The sequence below is a fragment of the Podarcis muralis genome, chromosome 7 (genome assembly GCF_964188315.1).
Source record: "Podarcis muralis chromosome 7, rPodMur119.hap1.1, whole genome shotgun sequence".
In the NCBI taxonomy this organism is placed as follows: Eukaryota; Metazoa; Chordata; class Lepidosauria; order Squamata; family Lacertidae; genus Podarcis; species Podarcis muralis.
In genome coordinates, this window is record NC_135661.1 from 25,162,228 (window position 1) to 25,182,045 (window position 19,818).

The 19,818-nt window shown below is 46.4% G+C and overlaps 1 protein-coding gene across 3 annotated transcripts in view; it reads left to right on the forward strand.

The window, feature by feature from the left end:
* DISP3 (dispatched RND transporter family member 3) overlaps positions 1-19,818 on the forward strand; it is an 84,055-nt gene that overhangs the window by 50,102 nt on the left and 14,135 nt on the right. For 2 of the 3 annotated variants that reach the window (XM_028740645.2, XM_028740648.2), the window contains exons 4-12: positions 1,518-1,654; positions 3,287-3,421; positions 4,184-4,344; positions 5,860-5,999; positions 8,149-8,294; positions 12,075-12,236; positions 15,088-15,249; positions 17,204-17,329; positions 18,823-18,962. In XM_028740645.2, coding sequence (XP_028596478.2) covers positions 1,518-1,654; positions 3,287-3,421; positions 4,184-4,344; positions 5,860-5,999; positions 8,149-8,294; positions 12,075-12,236; positions 15,088-15,249; positions 17,204-17,329; positions 18,823-18,962 — 1,309 coding nt within the window. The remainder of the gene's footprint in view (positions 1-1,517; positions 1,655-3,286; positions 3,422-4,183; positions 4,345-5,859; positions 6,000-8,148; positions 8,295-12,074; positions 12,237-15,087; positions 15,250-17,203; positions 17,330-18,822; positions 18,963-19,818) is intronic. The other variant, XM_028740647.2, reaches the window with a different exon arrangement.

The window sequence follows — 19,818 nt, forward strand, 5'->3', positions numbered from 1 at the left end:
GGGGGGGGGGGCAACCTCCCACAGTTTTTCTCTTGCTAACTGACATCTTCCTCTGACCCACCAGTCAAGAGTCTAGTCAGGGTTAGCTGCGGAAGGTAGAGAAATGGGTGACGAGAGCAACAGCCCCTGTATTTAGCACTTGTAGGCTGACTAGAGATGAAGACGTGGGGTTGGTGTTATAAGAAAAAGCTGCTCCCTTTCCCTTATGGGGTATTCCAGAGCCCGTATAGAGTCCTTGAGGGTTCCCTCTCGGTAAGAGGAAACAACAGAGGCCAACCAGAGTATATTTGAGAAGCAAAGTGGCTAAGAAGCCTGATCTTTATTCAAGGAACTGTTGCAACAGGGCCCCCACTCACCACACGTAGGATGGAGGAGAACCCTGAACAATGGTGCGCAAGCCTTTATGCGCACTTTTGAAATTGCCCACCCTGTAGCCCGACCACCCCCCCAAAAAAAATCATACATACATCACAGAAGGAGGCAGTCTCCAGCATAAATCCTGCCTTCCAGGATTCCTGATAATGGTCACTGATGCATTACCTGGGCAGTCTGGCTATTTTTTTTGTGATGGGTTAATACTTTTGTTCCTGCCAACCTAGCAGTTCAAAAGCACGTCAAAGTGCAAGTAGATAAATAGGTACCGCTCCGGCGGGAAGGTAAACGGCATTTCCGTGTGCTGCTCTGGTTTGCCAGAAGTGGCTTAGTCATGCTGGCCACATGACCCGGAAGCTATACACCGGATCCCTCGGCCAATAAAGCGAGATGAGTGCTGCAACCTCAGAGTCGGTCATGACTGGACCTAATAAGTCAGGGGGGTCTTTACCTCTTTAATACTTTTGTTCCTGACTCCAGGTCACAGGCTCACCCTAAAGGTAAAGGTAAAGGTACCCCTGCCCGTACGGGCCAGTCTTGACAGACTCTAGGGTTGTGCGCCCATCTCACTCAAGAGGCCAGGGGCCAGCGCTGTCTGGAGACACTTCCGGGTCATGTGGCCAGCGTGACATCGCTGCTCTGGCGAGCCAGAGCCGCACACGGAAACGCCGTTTACCTTCCCGCTAGTAAGCGGTCCCTATTTATCTACTTGCACTCGGAGGTGCTTTTGAACTGCTAGGTTGGCAGGCGCTGGGACCGAGCAACGGGAGCGCACCCCGCCACGGGGATTCGAACCGCCAACCTTTCGATCGGCAAGCCCTAGGCGCTGAGACTTTTACCCACAGCGCCAGGCTCACCCTATTCATACACAAATGTGCCCTTGAGACAGGATTTGCAAGCAAAAAGGCAATGGGAAGGCTTTCCCCATTTGCCTCCCTTACTGCAGAGGAATATCTGAGGTCACTAGGAGAGTCAAAATGGCTTCAGGATTGCTCTCCCATACTATTACAGACACATGGTTCATATATTTAGATATGTGTGCATCTATGAATATTTATTCTGTATTTGGAACCTTAAATTCTTAGAACAGTATTCAAAAGTGAAGATGGTAATCATAACTCTCCCCCTCCCCGGTTTCTTCTTAGCAAAGTCCAGGTGCTGTATGGTGGGACGGATTTGTTTGACTACGAAGTGAGGAAGACGTTCAACAATGACATGTTGCTGGCTTTCATCAGCAGCAGCTGCATTGCAGTGTTGGTCTACATCCTGGCTTCCTGCTCAGGTAAGCTATGTCAGGAGCAAGGATAACCTAGAACACAAAACAAAAAAAAATCCTTCCAGTAGCACCTTAAAGACCAACTAAGTTACCGTATTTTTTGCTCTATAAGACTCACTTTTTCCCTCCTAAAAAGTAAGGGGAAATGTGTGTGCGTCTTATGGAGCGAATGCAGGCTGCGCAGCTATCCCAGAAGCCAGAACAGCAAGAGGGATCGCTGCTTCCACTGCGCAGCGATCCCTCTTGCTGTTCTGGCTTCTGAGATTCAGAATTTATTTTTTCTTGTTTTCCTCCTCCAAAAACTAGGTGCGTCTTGTGGTCTGGTGCGTCTTATAGAGCGAAAAATACGGTAGTTCTTGGTATGAGCTTTCGTGTGCATGCACACTGTATCTGAAGAAGTGTGCATGCACACGAAAGCTCATACCAAGAACTAACTTAGTTGGTCTTTAAGGTGCTACTGGAAGGATTTTTTTTTGTTTTGACTATGGCAGACCAACACGGCTACCTATCTGTAACTAGAACACAAAGAGAGCCAATGACTCACCTCATCCACAAACAGGACCCTGGGGCTCCAGAGCACTTTCTCCCTTCCTGTGGCATAGCCGGCATGCCTAGTAGCCATTAGTAGTCTTCTCCTGCATGAATCAGCCCAGTCCCAGAACAACCCCGTGGAACGATGGTCAGCATAGCCAATGGTCAGAGACGATGGGGCTTGTAGCTTTGACTTAACACATCTGCCTCCTCTGCTGAGCTGGTGGTGTGTCCGCTGCTCCAGCTTTTGATGGGTGACACATTCTAAAACCCAGAGAGAGCCTAAGCAATTGTATGGTCAATCTATCCAGAAGAGAAATTGTATATCGAGGAGTTAGTGATCTGACACTGGTTGCCCTTCCTGCCCCTGTTCCTTCCCTCTCTCCTTGTCTCTTAAGTTCTTTGATGGCGTTAGAACAGCCTACAATGTCCTAATCAGTTAGGAGGAAGAGATAGTGATGAGTACCTTCTTTGATGTTGGACATTGTTTTGAGAAAGTGAGGCATTGGGAATAATACTTGCAATAATCTGCAAGTAGCCAGTAATGAATGATCTGCACATAGCCAGTCAGGCAAGCCACAGGCTAGCTATCTAGCTATTTATTGGATGGTTTGGGCACAGTTTCTCAGAAGCTTGTGCATGGACTGATCGGCTGTGGGACCATGCAAACTAAAGGCTACCTGGGGGAGTCACTTTGCTACTTCTTGAGGGCTCCCAAGTGCTTGCTTGGTATGTATATATTGCTTGCTCTTTAGAATGAAATCTTTAATCTCACTCACTTGTGTTTTGCATTGCTTCTGAATCTAATTTCAAAGGAACCACCTTGCATTTGGCAAGACAGCAATCAGGAGACCATCTCCTAACATTAGCTTCTGTGGATGAAGCTGGCAATTTCTGGACTGTTAACCAGCAACTGGGGAGACAGAGAAACGCTTGGCCAGCAGCTGTAACAATATAGTTCCCCATCACCTGAGACACAAGACTTTCCAGCTGGTTCACAGAACCAACTGTGACACTTGTGGGCATGCATGTGTTAATCCGTTTTTTGGGCGTTCTCTGTGCAAAGTGGTTTGCTTGATCTTTCGCTCTCTCTTCCTCCTCTTCCAGTGTTCCTCTCATTCTTTGGGATCGCTAGCATCGGGCTCAGTTGCCTTGTGGCGCTTTTCCTCTACCACGTCGTCTTTGGGATCCAGTACCTAGGAATCCTGAATGGAGTGGCTGCTTTTGTGATTGTGGGGATTGGTAAGTGGCTTAAACCTACCCAGATGTCAAAAATCAGGCTGTGGCTCAATGGCAGAGCATTTCCATTGCATGGAGAAGGTCCTGGGTTCAATCCTCAGGATCTCCAGGGATCCCCTTGCCTGAAACCCTAGAGAGCTGCTGCCATGGGTAGGCAAACTAAGGCCTGGGGGCCGGATCTGGCCCAATTGCCTTCTAAATCCGGCCCACAGACGGTCCGGGAATCAGCATGTTTTTACATGAGTAGAATGTGTCCTTTTATTTAAAATGCATCTCTGGGTTATTTGGGGGCCTGCCTGGTGCTTAAAGTTTGCTGACCCCTGGTGTAGACCATACTGAGTTAGATGGACCAATTGGCCTGACTCAGGATAAGGCAGCTTCATATGTCCCAGTGTCTTAAGAGGATGGCTGTAGGTCACCGGCAGAGCACCTGCTTTGCATGCAGAAGGAGGTCCCATGTTCAATCCCCAGCATCCTCAGGTAGGGTTGGGAAAGACCCCTGCCAGAAGAGCTGCTGCCAGCCAGTGTGGACAGTACTGAACTAGATGTCTAACTTGGCATCAGGTCACTCAACTCAGGCACAGCTTTAACCATCAATACACAGAAAACTTTATCTTGGAACAGACCTGAGCAACAGCTCACTTGGGAGATAGACATTCATAGTGGGGTAGGTTTTAATATTGTGGAGCCTGACATCAGCTGAAGACCATGCTGGTTGATTCCGATCAGGTTCTGATTGATCCCTTCTTCTCTGTGTGATCTCAGGTGTGGATGACGTGTTTGTTTTCATAAACACCTACCGTCAGGCCACACACTTGAAAGATCTCCATCTCCGCATGGTCCACACCATCCAGACAGCTGGCAAAGCCACTTTCTTTACCTCCTTGACCACAGCTGCGGCGTACGCAGCCAACATTTTCTCCCAGGTAAGCATTTTCAGGAGAGCTTTGCTTATAACTTTGAAGGACGTGGAGCTTGCCCGTGGCATTGCCACAATGAGGAAATAATACAACACAAGCATCACCGCCCCTCGCATAAAGGATAAAACAATAATCTCCAAGGTTGTAAAGACTGTGGAGAGAATAATTGGGTGCACTCTTCCCACTTTGGATCAAATCTATGCTTCCAGGAGCCATAAGAAAGCTGCAGAGATAGCGCAGGATAGTGCGCACCCCGGAAATGATCTCTTTCAGCTTCTGCCTTCTGGAAGAAGATACAGGGTTATAAAGAATAGGACTAGCCGCCTGAGAAACAGTTTTTATCCAAATGCAATTTTGGTTTTAAACGCAGTGTAAGGTAATCTCTGTGGGAGTATATTGTATTTAATTATGGGGTATCAGAGTTTTTAGGGGGTTAACCAGACTGGAATAGCTAGGATAGCAGGCTTGTTGGTTTTTGAATGTCTGATGTAGATTTTTTTCAGTTTTGTTGTTCTTTATGGGACAATGACAATAAAGATTATCGTATCGTATCATAATGGTTTAAGGAATCAACATTTAGTCTGAAGTCAACAGCCTGTGTTTTGTTCAGGCGGCTGCTTTCCTTTCCCTTCTTTTCTTCATCTAGCTCTCCTGCAAATGCACTGAGGCATTGGTCTGCCTCCTCAGTTCTGGCACATTTAAAATGAGCTTCGTTCTCCCCCGGCCCCCTTTTCAACTCCAGATCCTCCAGTTCTGCCTTTCCTTTCCCTCTGCTCTGCTCTGCCCACCTGCTTTCCCTAGCCAGATCCTTCTAATCTATTTCTTCCTTAACTTTTGTCTCTCCTCCCCAGCCCCCTTTTCCCTTTCCAGATCCTTTGCATTGAGCCTTTCCCCTTTCCTGCTCCACCATATCCAACCTTTACTGTGTCCTTTTACCAAACAACAACAATCATCGCTTCTATTTCCCCTCTCCTTCCTTTCTCTCTCTCTCTCTCTCTTTCTCTCTGTGTGTGTGTGAGAGAGAGAGAGGGGGGAGCAGCCTTTAAGAAACTATGACTCTTGGGAAGGTCTCGCTCCTGTCAATTAATTAGGTAAAAAAGGTAAAGGAACCCCTGACAGTTAAGTCCAGACACGAACGACTCTGGCGCTCATCTCGCTCTATAGGCCGAGGGAGCCGGCGTTTGCCCACAGACAGTTTTTCCAGGTCATGTGGCCAGCATGACTAAGCCGCTTCTGGTGAAACCAGAGCAGCGCACAGAAACGCTGTTTCCCTTCCCACCGGAGAGGTACCTATTTATCTACTTGCACTTTGATTGCTTTCGAACTGCTAGGTGGGCAGGAGCAGGGACTGAGCAACGGGAGCTCATCCCGTCGCAGAGGTTCAAACTGCCAACCTTCCGATCGGCAAGTCCTAGGCTCACAGGTTTAGACCACAGCGCCACCTGTGACCCCAATTAATTAGACTCACCCCTAAATGCAAACAGAATTGAAATCTGCCTCCATCTCTCCTTTTTCCTGCAGATCCCCGCTGTCCACGATTTTGGCCTCTTCATGTCCCTGATCATTTCCTGCTGCTGGGTGGCAGTCCTCTTCATCATGCCTGCAGCCCTTGGGGTCTGGTCCCTCTACTTGTCACCCTTGGAGAATGCCTGCCAAGCCAGGTGAGGTTCATTGCCTGAGCTGTCAGAGGGGAGCTTGCAGAAGGGAGCTGGTCGCATGGCCTAATGGCTGAACAATTGTGATATCTGAGAGCCAGTATGGCATAGTGGTTAGGGTGTTGGGCTAGGACCTGGGAGACCAGGGTTCAGATCCCCACTCTGGAGGGGAGCTCACTGGGCGACTAGGAGCCATTCGCCGCCTCTCAGCTTAACCCTGTGGAAGAGGCATGGTGACAAAAGGGACCCCAGGTTGGTTTTCACCAAGACCACATAACACCGGTCCTGAAAGACCTACATTGGCTCCCTGTACATTTCCGAGCACAATTCAAAGTGTTGGCGCTGACCTTGAAAACCCTAAACGGCCTCGGCCCAGTAGACCTAAAGGAGCACCTCCACCCCTATTGTCCAACCCAGACACTGAGGTCCAGCTCTGAGGGTCTTCTGGCGGTTCCCTCACTGCGAGAAGTGAGATTACAGGGAACCAGGCAGAGGGCCTTCTCGGTAGTGGCGCCTACTCTGTGGAACGCCCTCCCTTCAGATGTCAAGGAAATAAACAGCAATCTGACTTTTAGAAGACATCTGAAGGCAGCCCTGTTTAGGGAGGTTTTAATGTTTGATGTTTTATTTTGTTTTTAATATTCTGTTGGGAGCTGCCCAGAGTGGCTGGGGAAACCCAGCCAGGTGGGTGGGGTATAAATAATAAATAATAAATTATTATTATTATTATTATTATTATTATTATTATTATTATTATTGATGCCTAAGGAAAGCACACCTATTCAGCCTCAAAAACCTGTCTTAAAAAGAGGATGCAATAATATTGGCCTTCCCTGCAAGGTCGTTGTAAGGCAGGGGTTGGGAGCTTGTGGCACTCCATATGTTTGTCAGGGATTGGTTGGACACAGAGGGATGGTTGGTGAAACCAGATGGGGAACCACCAAGGGAAAGAAGTTCAGAGGCCGGGGAGTGGTACTGGGATGATGCTGAGTAGTCAGATGGAGAAGACTAGGGAGAGGACGTGTCGGAAGATGAAGAGGTGGCAGAGCTCAGTGAGCTGGGAGAGTCTGTAGCAGGAAAACTCCAGGATCGGAGGTGGAAGCTGAAGCAGGGGAGGTGGGAGGTCAACAGGCAGCAATGAGCTCCCCTCCCTCCTTGTCTCCCAGAACTAGAAGAGGCATGAAAAGGGCGGAGCAGAGGTTGGCTGCCTGCAGGTGTAGTCCTCAATTGCTTGGGGAAAGCCCTGGAGTGGAGGGGACTTAAAGGGCTGCAGGGAGGCAGGGATTTTTAATCTCGGCAACTGATCCATGGGGCAAAACCTACCAGGCTGTGCTCATTAGGCCTGACACTCCACCAAGTCGGTGCAGATCGTGTTCTTGCTAATAAAGAGTTAACTCCAACTTGCACAGTGTGATTTGCTGCCGGCTCACCCCAGACAACCGTTGCTGGACTGCAACGCCTTTCATCCCTGAATATTGGCACTGCCAGCTGGGGTTAATGAGACATCCACGGTCAGAGGCAGTGATGCTTCTGAATACCAGTTGTTGTACCCTCAGGAGGGGAGGGTGCTTTTGTGTTCTAATCCTGCTTGCAGGTTTCACATAGGTTGGCCACTGTGAGAACAGGATGCTGGACTAGATGGGCGATTGGCCTGATTCAGCACTTCATATGCTCTTAGTTGGAGTCCAACAACATGAGGAAGGCTGCAGGTTCTCCAACCCTGCCTTCCAACCGGCTGGACTCCAGCTCCAATTAGCCCCGGCTGGGGACCCCGTGCCACTTCAGGTGTTGCTAGACTACAACTTTTCCCCATCCCCCTTGGCTCTTGGCCAGACTGGCTGCAGGCTGGGGGGTGACTTGAAAGAAGCTGGAGTCCAGCAACATCTCGAGAGCATCACAGATTCCCCATCGGTGCTGCAAGGATCCAGCGAGGATGTGTGAGTTTTTGCACGTCTCTTTCTCAAACCCTCTGGCGCAACAGCAGGGGAAATTGTTTGCACACCAAGCGCACCTGATGCCCAGCTCTGAGCACAGCCCTTTCCCGATCCGCTCAATCTGCCCTTTGCTGTGTCGACAATGACGACCCACAGATGCTTTGCAAGGGGCAAAGTGCTCTGAGATGCTCACTCAGCACCCATCCTTCCCTCTCCTGCAGCTGCAGCCAGAAATGTGTGAAGCCGAATTCCCTGCATGTTTCAGACGGGCTGTTCATCTCCTCGGAGGCTGCAGGTGGTCCAGGGCCAGGCGGCCTTCCTTACCTGGACGACGACATCCCCTTGCTCAGTGTGGAAGACGAGCCAGGTAGGCAGTCCTTGAGAGGCAGGGCTGAGCTCAGTGTCCTTTTTACAAAATAAATAAAAAATCCGTACAATACATGATCATACAAAAGAGCTGTAACATAACCGTAACAATGAACGGTTTCCTTGCGATATGATAACCTTTATTATCGTATCGTAAGGAACGATAGATGGCTATCGTTGACCCTGGACTTAATGAAGCACAGTGGACCAACACCAGCTGATGACATGGCTCCCCAAATCTCTTTTCTGATGAGAGCAGCTTTTGCATCTCATTTGGAAACCAAGGACCCAGAGTCTGGAGGAAGAATGGGGAGGCACACAATGCCAGATGCTTGAAGTCCAATGTGAAGTTTCCACAGTCTGTGTTGATTTGGGGAGCCATGTCATCAGCTGGTGTTGATCCACTGTGCTTCATTAAGTTCAGGGTCAACGCAACCATCTACCAAGAATGCTATTGAAGCTTCCTGGTCTTCCATAACACCTCAGCAGTGCCACAGGCTGATAGCATCCATGTCATGCTGCATTGAGGCAGTAATTGATGCAAAAGGGGCCCAAACCAAGTACTGAGTACATATGCATGCTTCTACTTCTCAGAGGTCCAATATTGCTCTATTTGCAGTCCTTGTTTTGCTGATTTCATTTAATATTCTAATTTTCTGAGATTGTTAATTTGGGGTTTTCATCAGCTGTACGTCATAAACATCACAATTATAACAAATAGAGGCTTGACATATCTCGCTTTGCATGTCATGAGTCTATCTCATATATTAGTTTCACCTTTTAACTTGAATTACTGAAATAAATGAACCTTTCCACAATATTCTAATTTTCCGAGTTTCACCTGTAGATCACTGTCCTAACCTACAAGCTCTTCTCATATCATTGTTGCTACTGTAATTATTTTATTTATTGTCCATCCTCCCATCATAAGGTCCTTGCAAATTTGTGAAAATGACATGCAGAAATGTGTTATAATTAGGGGAAATGCTTTGCAAAATGTTATATCAATCATTCAGTTTACTTGTCTGCTGCCTTCCCAAAGCAAAACCATGCTCAAGGAGCCGGCAACATATAAAAAAACTGCATAACTACAAACACATACCCTCCGACATTTCTCTGGTGAAAATAGGGACGTCCTAAGGTGAAGAGGGACAATTACGGGTTCAAATCAGAAACTTCTGTAAATCCGGGACCGTCCCTGGAAAATAGGGACACTTGGAGGGGTCTGCAAGCATAACAAAAGTCAAAAGTGTGTAGAAAAAGATGTAAGTATGAGGAGAAACCAGCACTAAAATGCTGAAGAATTTGCATAAGAATTTATTCTCTTTTGCTGGAGAAAAGAGTGGAAAACCGAATTTAAGGCTGGAGATGCAGAGGATTGGGAGTGTCAGATTCTTCCATGCCAATAGCTCAGTCGGTAGAGAGTGAGACTGAATCTCGGGGTTGTGGGTTTGAGACCCTTCTGGGGCAAAAAGATTCCTGCATTGCAGGGGGTTGGACTAGATGACCCTCGGGGTCCCTTCCAACTCTGCAATTCTACCCTTAACCCAGAGAATAGGATGCTGGACTAGACAGGCCATTGGCTCGATCCAGACGGGCTCTCCTTAAATTTTTATTCCTATGATCTTCCCACCCACCATCCCCTGAAACCCCCAGAGCTGACTTGGGATACCTGCTTCCTCACCAAGAGCATTTGCTCAGATGGAGAGTTTGTTTTCCTGCAGAAACCTTTCCTCCCGCAAAGCGCTCCTTTGCAATCCAGGGTCGGGTGCCTCTCAGGAAACAGCCCCGGGTGCTCGAAATTCCTGCTTCGCCAGGCGCTTCGCCTCGTTGATATGCCATCCCTGCCCTGCATGGTAATTTATGGAAATGGCTTCTTTGCAGCGTTTCTGGAATAATATGAGACAGGAGGGCAATTTCCTCCGGGGACCCCCTCAGGTCAGCAGGGCAGGGAAGGTGGTTCAGTGTATGCATGCATGAGACTGTCATTATAATGAAGGAAGAGAGTGTTTCTCTCCAACATGCTAAACCGAGGAGGAACCATACTTTGAGGCACGGGCATAGCCAGGATTTATGTTTTTTGGGGAGCCAGAATACCCACCTCTCATCATCCTCTGTCTGGCTCTCTCTAGCAGATTCTGAATGAAATGTCTCCACAACAGTTGTCTTAATTACCTTCTTTTGACCCCAAGTGCTCAGAAAAATCTGTCAGAATTTTTCTACGATTTCTGTGCGCATATATATTTCTGTTTTACAGTGTAAGATAAACATTTTACATCCTTAAGACATCAATGACTTCCCTTCTTCTCTTTCCATGGTTCAGTTTACATATCATAAAATCCCTGCATATTTTACAAAAACTATACCATTCAGTATTCCATTACACTGTTGAATTTATCTTAATGCTGCCAGCGTTTTTCAGCTGTACGCAATTATTCCCCATCTATTCAATAAATGTTTTCCAATCTTCTTAAACGTATGTTCTTCTTGTTCTCTTATTCTATATGTGAAGTCTGCCACTTGTACGTATTCTGTCAGTTTAAGTTGCCGTTCTTCTTTGGTTGGGACCTTTAGTTGTGACATTGATATTGACAATTTCTACTTTTAGCTAAGTATTTTTCTTTATTTACTTGATTTTGGGGTAGCAGCTGACCCCCCAACCCCCTGGCTACACCCATGCTTTCAGGATATATATTTTTTTTGGGGGGGTAACAAGACTAACAATAGGGAGGTGCTAAATGGAGGGGTAAGGGACACGTGTGGCGCTGTGGGTTAAACCACAGAGCTTAGGACTTGCTGATCAGAAGTTCGGCTGTTCAAATCCCTACGACGGGGTGAGCTCCCGTTGTTCGGTCCCTGCTCCTGCGAACCTAGCAGTTCGGAAGCACATCAGAGTGCAAGTAGATAAATAGGTACCGCTCCAGCGGCAAGGTATACGGCGTTTCTGTGCGCTGCTCTGCTTCGCCAGAAGCGGCTTAGTCATGCTGGCCACATGACCCGGAAGCTGTACGCCGGCTCCCTCAGCCAATAAAGCAAGATGAGTGCTGCAATCCCAGAGTCGGCCACGACTGGCCTAATGGTCAGGGGTCCCTTTACCTGTAAATGGAGGGGTTATCATTTCAGAATTTTTGGGGGACGGAGAGGATTATCGTAAAGCTTTGCAAATTTCACCCCTGGTATTGGTGGGAGAGAGAGATTGAAAATAAAGCTGCAGATATGCTATTGCTCATTGGCACAAACCTAGGGTGCAACTGCAATGGGCAATCTGTGTACGGGTCTGGTTGCTTCAGAAAAGATAGAGTCCGTTTGGTGTAGTGATTAGAGACCCGGGTTCAAATCTCCCCACTCAGTCATGAAGCTCACTGGGTCTGACCTTGGGCCAGTCGCAGTGAGCACAACCTACCTCACAGGATTGTTGTCAGAATAAAAAGGGAAAGCGGAGGACTCTGTGCACCCCCATGAGCTTCTTAGAGGAATAGGTGGGATGTGAAGAAAAGGAATGAATGATAAATATTGGTGGCTCGTCGGCACTGACAGCAAACCTATCCGTCTCAATGAACTTGCCCAACCTTCTTTTAAAGCCATCTGGGTTGGTGGCCCTCACTGGCTCCTGTGGGAGAGAGTTCTGCAGACTAACTTATTCACTGTGTGAAGGAGGACTTTCCTCCCTCTCATTATCAGAGGTTAACCCAGTGAAGGTGAATGCTGGAAGATTTGGGACAGATGGAAAGGAAGGGAAAGGAGCCTTTGTCCTTAAAAGTGTTCTTTGCTCCTCTGCTAGTGACTCTGGAAATGGGAGATGTTCCCTTGGTCTCAGTGCTGCCTGAGAGTCTTCAACTTCCCACCAAGAATTACAGCCAGGGGCATCTCATCACTCACCTTCAAGAGCTCCTCCAGGTCTGGGTTTTGTGGTCAGCCGTGAAGAGCAGATGGGTGATTGTCGGTAAGCATTCCTGGATCTGTTTTGTGGAGATCCAATATTTATTGCTATATGATTATCTATTATATTCTGTTCAATGCCCAATTAGGTTCCTAAGCAGTTTGCAAACTGTAGAAACCAGTTGCACAACCACTGAAATTTAGAAGGACTTTTGTATTTCAGATCAAATGAAATATGATCAAAATGCACAAAGGAAACTATATTATTATTAATATAATCAAAATGCACAAAGGTAACTATATTGTTATTAATATAATCAAAATGCACAAAGGAAACTATATTATTATTAATATAATCAAAATGCACAAAGGAAACTATATTGTTATTAATATAATCAAAATGCACAAAGGAAACTATATTATTATTAATATAATCAAAATGCACAAAATAAACTGTATTATTATTATTAATCATAATCAGTGTATTCTTATCCTGGCTTTTCCCCAAACCAGGACTTGAGGCAGCTTAAAACTACACAGATAAAATAAAAAGAGCTGAAAGCATGTAAAAGATAATTATTAAAAAGTAATTAAACGCTAATAAAATTAAAGCATTATAAAAAACAAATCTATTGGATTACAGATAAGAGCAATTCCATTGAAAGGTTTGAATGTAAACTTCTGTTATTACAATTTGTAGAACAAGAGACTCAAGTATGCTATGCTTAGCTGCCCTCCCCCCACCTGCCAAAAGTGGCTTATGTGGTTTTCCAAAACAGAAATCACTACTCAAAGCTCGGATAACATCAGAGGTGGGAGACTCCAGACCAGATGGCCATATGGCTGGCACCTGGCAGGTCTCTCTGACTTGGCTTCAGGAATCTCCCCAGGCCATGCCCACATCCTTAGGCCACGCCTATCCACCCCAGACCACACCCACCTCCCCTAAGCCACACCCACATACACCCTGGCCACACCCCTCTGACAGGACTGTGAACTGTGAGAATGCCTCCTCCTTGCTTGGAAGGAGAATGGAAAGCTCTCTGTGTGTGTCCTGTGTGCATAGAAACCTCTGTTTTGCAGGATTGGAACAAAATTGAGAGCCCTAGCTGTTTCCCTGCCAGCTCTTCCATCTGGCTCCCTCCGCCCCACTGGCATGTTGCCCCCCAGAAGCCTGTCCAGGGTGCGAATGTGGCCCTCACGGTGGAAACTGTTTCCCTTCCTTGCATCGAGCGAGTCATGATTATCCTGAGCACCTGGGATTGGATCCAGTGCAGAGCAGAGCCATCAAGATAAATGGGGCCGAAGTTAGTCATGTCTAACACGTTAGTTGGGTCTACTCTGAGTCAGGATCCAACCTGCTGTGCCTCATCTCCTTATTCCCTGCTGGGTCCACAATGCTCAATAAACACACAAGACGTAACCGGCTGAATAAATAAGATATACTATTCATTGTATCAAATTATAGATTTCAACGGAAGTCTCATAAAGTTCAACGAAAAAAGCAGAAGACCCAGTGGATCAGTTCATTCTGTAGTCAGTTCATGCATAAGGTCCATACATGTACAGTGGGTGGTACCTCAGGTTAAGTACTTAATTCGTTCCGTAGATCCGTACTTAACCTGAAACTGTTCTTAACCTGAAGCAGCACTTTAGCTAATGGGGCCTCCTGCTACCGCCATGCCGCCGGAGCACGATTTCTGTTCTCATTCTGAAGCAAAGTTCTTAACCTGAAGCACTATTTCTGGGTTAGCGGAGTCTGTAACCTGAAGCGTATGTAACGTGAAGTGTATGTAAGCCGAGGTACCACTGTATAAGTATCTATTCCACCTGTCTGTTCAAAGAGTCCAATAATCCACATGAAGAGTTGTTACAGTTCCACAGAATACTTTCACAGAGTCTAAGACAAGGATTTCTGGAATATTAGCCTTGTTTCGCCATCCTAGGCTTCATCAGTAGAACAGGCTCTAGGTAATGCAAATAAATACAATATTGAAATCGCTCACATTTTTTACAGCAAAATTAATATAAAAAACCATAAACAACTGTACATACCATATGTAATATTACAGGATAGTGGATCTTATAGCATAGTAAGTTGCAGTAAGAAAGTGGTTGCAGTAAGAAACGACTGTTACAAAGCAGGAATATATGGACAAGCACAATATTGGTTTGAGTAACAGGTGTTGGCAATCCACACATACAAAATTTCTTTCTTAAAGTGACCCATATGGCACAACAGAGGTAAAGCAATCCATGCTCAGATGTAATACATGTAAGGTAAAGGTAAAGGGACCCCTGACCTGACCATTAGGTACAGTCGTGGCCGACTCTGGGATTGCGGCGCTCATCTCGCTTTATTAGCCGAGGGAGCTGGCGTACAGCTTCCGGGTCATGTGGCCAGCATGACTAAGCCGCTTCTGGCGAAGCAGAGCAGCGCACAGAAATGCTGTTTACCTTCCCGCCGGAGCGGTACCTATTTATCTAATTGCACTTTGACCTGCTTTCGAACTGCTAGGTTGGCAGGAGCAGGGACCGAGCAACGGGAGCTCACCCCATCGCAGGGATTTGAACCTCCGACCTTCTGATCAGCAAGCCCTAGGCTCTGTGGTTTAACCCACAGTGCCACCCGCATCCCTCTTAATATATGTAAACTCATACAGAAATGTAATCCGTTTTCAGTTCTAAAGTAATAGCAGTCCACCGACACAAAATTTGTTTTTCAAAGTAATCCACTCAGCCCACAGAGGTAAAACAAACTTAGCCCATGCTCAGGTGTTCTACATATAAACATTAGTTACACATTCACAAAAAGCAACTATAATGCTGACATTGTTCCTGTGCGGAAGTGGGATGCGAGGTGAGAAGATGCTGGCACGGTCCATCTTTGATCCTCTCCCTCTTTCTTCCTTCAGGCCTCTTTCTCTCCGTTCTCCTTCTGTCCGTCTTCTTTGCCAGCCGCCTCCGCCCAGCAAGCCGGGCTCCCCTTCTCTTCAGGCCCGACACCAACATCCAGGTCCTGCTGGACCTCAAGTACAACCTGAGCGCTGAGGGCATCTCCTGCGTCACCTGCTCAGGTGAGTTGGGCTAGAGACCCAGCTGTGTTCAGAGATTGCTGGTCAACAGAGAGCCATCCTTCCTGGAGATCCCAGGACGGCTGCTTCCATGTTGAAGCAAAATAGTACCACTCTGCTTTTCCATTCAGTGTTTTTATTTTTTATTTATGTTTTCCCCCCTTTTTTATTTCCATGCTTATTACATACAAAAAAAAAGGGGAACAATACTGAAAAGGGGGTACAACTTAAGAGGGGAGGAAAAAGGAAAGAAAATGAAATTTACACAATCTGTTATTAAGACAAAAATTATGACAAAAAATTGTGATTACAATTTCATGTTACAATAAAAAAAGTCTCGTCATCTTTTATACCCGACTTCCCATTTATTTCTTAATTCTTTTTACATAAATTTACTGCCATATCAAAATACTATTTTTATGTTAATATTTTCACAATTTATAAATGTTTATATAAGCAATTAATAAAAACTGCTGAGATCACTCAAAAGCTGCTACAGATTTTAACATGGTATAATTTTAAGATATGTTCTGAAGGCCTCCCATTTTGATACAAATTCAGTTCTCGGTTTATTTTTTTTATTCCATTCAGTGTTTTTAAGGGGGCTTGGGAAGGGGGGCTGCATGGGTTGGAGAGCACAGCCTTGCACCCGAAGCTGGATTTTATGGGGCAAGATTGTGTTTTGGAGCTGGCTGTGGTGCAGAACTCACATCAAATTGTGGGAGAAGTCACTATGACTTAGGCTCCCATCAGCCTCTCCCAAGATCATGACCAAAGGGTGAAAGAAACTCCTCCCGAGTGTGATGTAATGGTTAGAGCAGTCTTTCCCAAACTGGGGTCTCTGGCTGTTTTTGGAATACAACTCCCACTGGGTTGGAGTGTCAGGCAAAGGAGTGGGAGACCAAGGTTCGAATTCATGCTCACTTGTGAAGCTGCCTGGGTGACCTTGGGCCAGTCACCGCCTCTCAGCCTAACAGGGTTGATTAAATGAGTTGGGAAGAGCCACCTTGAGCTCCTTGGAGAAATAAATAAGTACCGTGTTTTTTGCTCTATAAGACTCACTTTTTCCCTCCTAAAAAGTAAGGGGAAATGTGTGTGCGTCTTATGGAGCGAATGCAGGCTGCGCAGCCATCCCAGAAGCCAGAACACAAGAGGGATCGCTGCTTTTGCTGCACAGTGATCCCTCTTGTTGTTCTGGCTTCTGAGATTCAGAATGTTTTTTTTCTTGTTTTTCTCCTCCAAAAACTAGGTGCGTCTTATGGTCTGGTGCGTCTTATAGAGCGAAAAATACAGTACATAAGAAGGGGAAGGGCCATAGCTACCCTCTGCTTCTCAATGTGTATTGTATTGTTTTATGTACTGTGGCTTGCCGTTTTATTGATTACAGTTTAGATATTATTGTAACTGTTGAGTGGATATAATGATTGTTGATTGTTACTTTTTTGATGTAGGTTGCCTATTTTAAAGTTATGTTTTACTGTCACATTTTTTGTATTGCATTAGATTGTTATACGATGTACATTTTTTGTTTCTTCAGCTTGTAAACCGCCTTGAGTATTGTAAGATAGAAAGGCAGTATACAAATTAATAATAATAATAAATAAATAGTTCAGTGGTTAGAACATCTGCTCTGCATGCAGAAGTTTAAAGCCCTGTGTCTCCAGAATTGGGATAAGGCTCCCTGTCTGAAGCCCCAAAGAGTCACTGCCAGTCAGAGTAGACAATACTGAAGGGCCAGTGGACGCACTTTGTATAGGGCAGCTTCGGATGTTCCTATGTCTTAAGGGAAGGGCTGTCGCTCAGTGGCAGAGTACAAGGTACCCATGCAAATGGCCCCAGGTTTCATCCCTGTGACTTCCAGGTAGGATTGGGGTAAGAGTCCAAGATGGTGGGGGGCTGGCCAGCCTAGCTGTCCTCCTCTTGATGCTGGAGATCCCTGACTAACGTTGTGTGACAGGCTTGTTTCAGGAAAAACCCCGCAATTTGCAGAATAACATCCGCACCTCTCTGGAGAAGAAGAAGCGGGGATCTGGCCTTGTGTGGGGTAGCCGAGGAAGCGCTGCAGGGGATGGAATCGTACAAGGTGAGTTAACCCTGCTCTTCAGCCACAAAGGTGCCCAAAGCAGCTCACATAAGATTAATAGAAACAGGGCAATCTAAAAGTCACCACACAAAAGGAAAGATAGGGGAGGAGGGAAGAGGAAAAAGATGCAAACATAGACACCATTTCTTTATCTCAGGTTGTTCTCTCGCTGGGTACATCTTGGATTGAGAAATGTAGTACAGTGGTACCTCGGGTTAAGAACTTAATTCGTTCTGGAGGTCCGTTCTTAACCTGAAACTGTTCTTAACCTGAGATACCACTTTAGCTAATGGGGCCTCCCACTGCCGCTGGAGCACGATTTCTGTTCTCATCCTGAAGCAAAGTTCTTAACCCAAGGTACTATATCTGGGTTTGTGGAGTCTGTAACCTGAAGCGTCTGTAACCCAAGGTACCACTGTAGTCTTTTCATACCTCTGGTTGCGGCTGATAAGGACTTGTAGTTCAAAACATGTGGAAGACACTAGGTTGGTGAAGTTTGTATAAGCCTTCTGTTTTTCTGCATGTGTCACTGAGTTAGGCTTGGGTGAAGGCAAGCTCAGAACAAATATTCATACAGAGATGGGACAGGCAGCCTCTTCCTCTTGCCGGTGTTGCACCTCTGCATGTGGAATGATTTGAACCATTCAATCGCAGATCACACCCACACATACATTTAAAGCATGATGCTTCCTCCAAAGACTGATGGGAACCGTAGTCGACCCCTCACAGAGCTGCAACTTAACAAAATACAGTTCCTAGGATTCTTGGGGGGGGGGGTGAGCCATGTGATTTAAATGTGTTTTGGATACATGACGTGGCTAAGATATTCCACATGAAAAAGGAACGGATTTGACAATCCACCCCACCCAGTGGCAGAATGTGATCAATAGCAGTGACTCATACAGAGAGGCGGAAGTCAGCCTATTCTGTGAATACGCTGCCTTTAGAGAACTTTTAACCCCCCAACATAGGGATGCGGGTGGCGCTGTGGGTTAAACCGCAGAGCCTAGGACTTGCCGATCAGAAGGTTGGTGGTTCGAATCCCCACGATGGGGTGAGCTCCCGTTGCTCCGTCCCTGCTCCTGCCAACCTAGCAGTTCGAAAGCACACCAGTGCAAGTAGATAAATAGGTACCGCTCCAGCGAGAAGGTAAACGGCGTTTCCGTGCGCTGCTCTGGTTCGCCGGAAGCAGCTTAGTCATGCTGGCCACATGATCCGGAAGCTGTACGCCGGCTCCCTCGGCCAATAAAGCGAGATGAGCGCTGCAACCCCAGAGTCAGTCACGACTGGACCTAATGGTCAGGGGTACCTTTACCTTTACATTTAACCCCGAAAAAACAATGGTTTTCTCTTAGTCCTCTGCTGGCACCCAGGTCTGGGAAGGCCTGGAAGGGTCCTCTAGCCCAATTGTTTGTGGTGATGTTGAGGGCGAAGTCTGGCTGGTGGGTGGATTTTTCAGGGCTCCCTCAGGCTGACTGTACCATGTTCTGCAGCAGATCCCCAGGGAACAGTCTACATCTTCAAATCCAAAGGCAAAGGGCGGCCAGTGGTCTACAGATTCTCTCTCAATGCCACCGTCCCAGCGCCATGGCAGACAGTGTCAGCAGGAGACGGGGACATCCCCTCTTTCCTGGTGAGTTTCTAGAGCACCTATCAATTAACCGTGTGTCTGAGACGCAATGCTTTCATTAATGCATCTCCATGCAGGGCAGGGAAGGCCAAGATATGAGGAACGTCTCTGGGGTAAACGCATTGGATTTCCTTTCACCCCAGAGTCCTGTTGCACAATGTGGGACTAGTTTTATTTGTATATTATTAGTAATTGTCTGATAGCGCTCAAGATTCCCTGTTTAGGGCAGGAGAGGGGAACAGTTGTCCCTCCCGATGTCACTAAACTACACTTGGCCTCACCCACTGCTATCTCCTGGAATTTGCAGGGAATTTTTCCCTGTTTAGGGAAGTTTTTAATGTATTTATTATTTATTTATTTATTTATTTATTTATTTATTTATTTATTTATTTATTTATTTATTTTCTGTTGGGAGCTGCCCAGAGTGGCTGGGGAAACCCAGCCAGATGGGTGGGGGTATAAATATTATTATTATTACTATTATTATCATTATTATTAATTGAATTGTAGAGTTGGAAGGGATCCAGTGGGTCATCATGCCAACCCCCTGTCATGCAGGAATCTCCGCAAAAGAATCTCCAACAGATGGCCCGACCAGCCTCTGTTTAAAAGGAAAGGGAGTCTATCCCTTTGCGAGGGAGTCTGTTCCATGGTCGAATAGCTCTTGCCATTCAAAAGTCATTCCTAATGTCTAGTCCTTGAATTTGCATCCATTGGTTACTGGTTAGAGGAAGCTGGGCTTGTGCAATAGTTTTAGAACACAATCTGGTGTACACAGCAAGCCTAAAAGCCCTTATCTCCTGGTATGCCCCGCGGAGGACCTTAAGGTCCACAAATGACAACACCTTGGCGGTCCCAG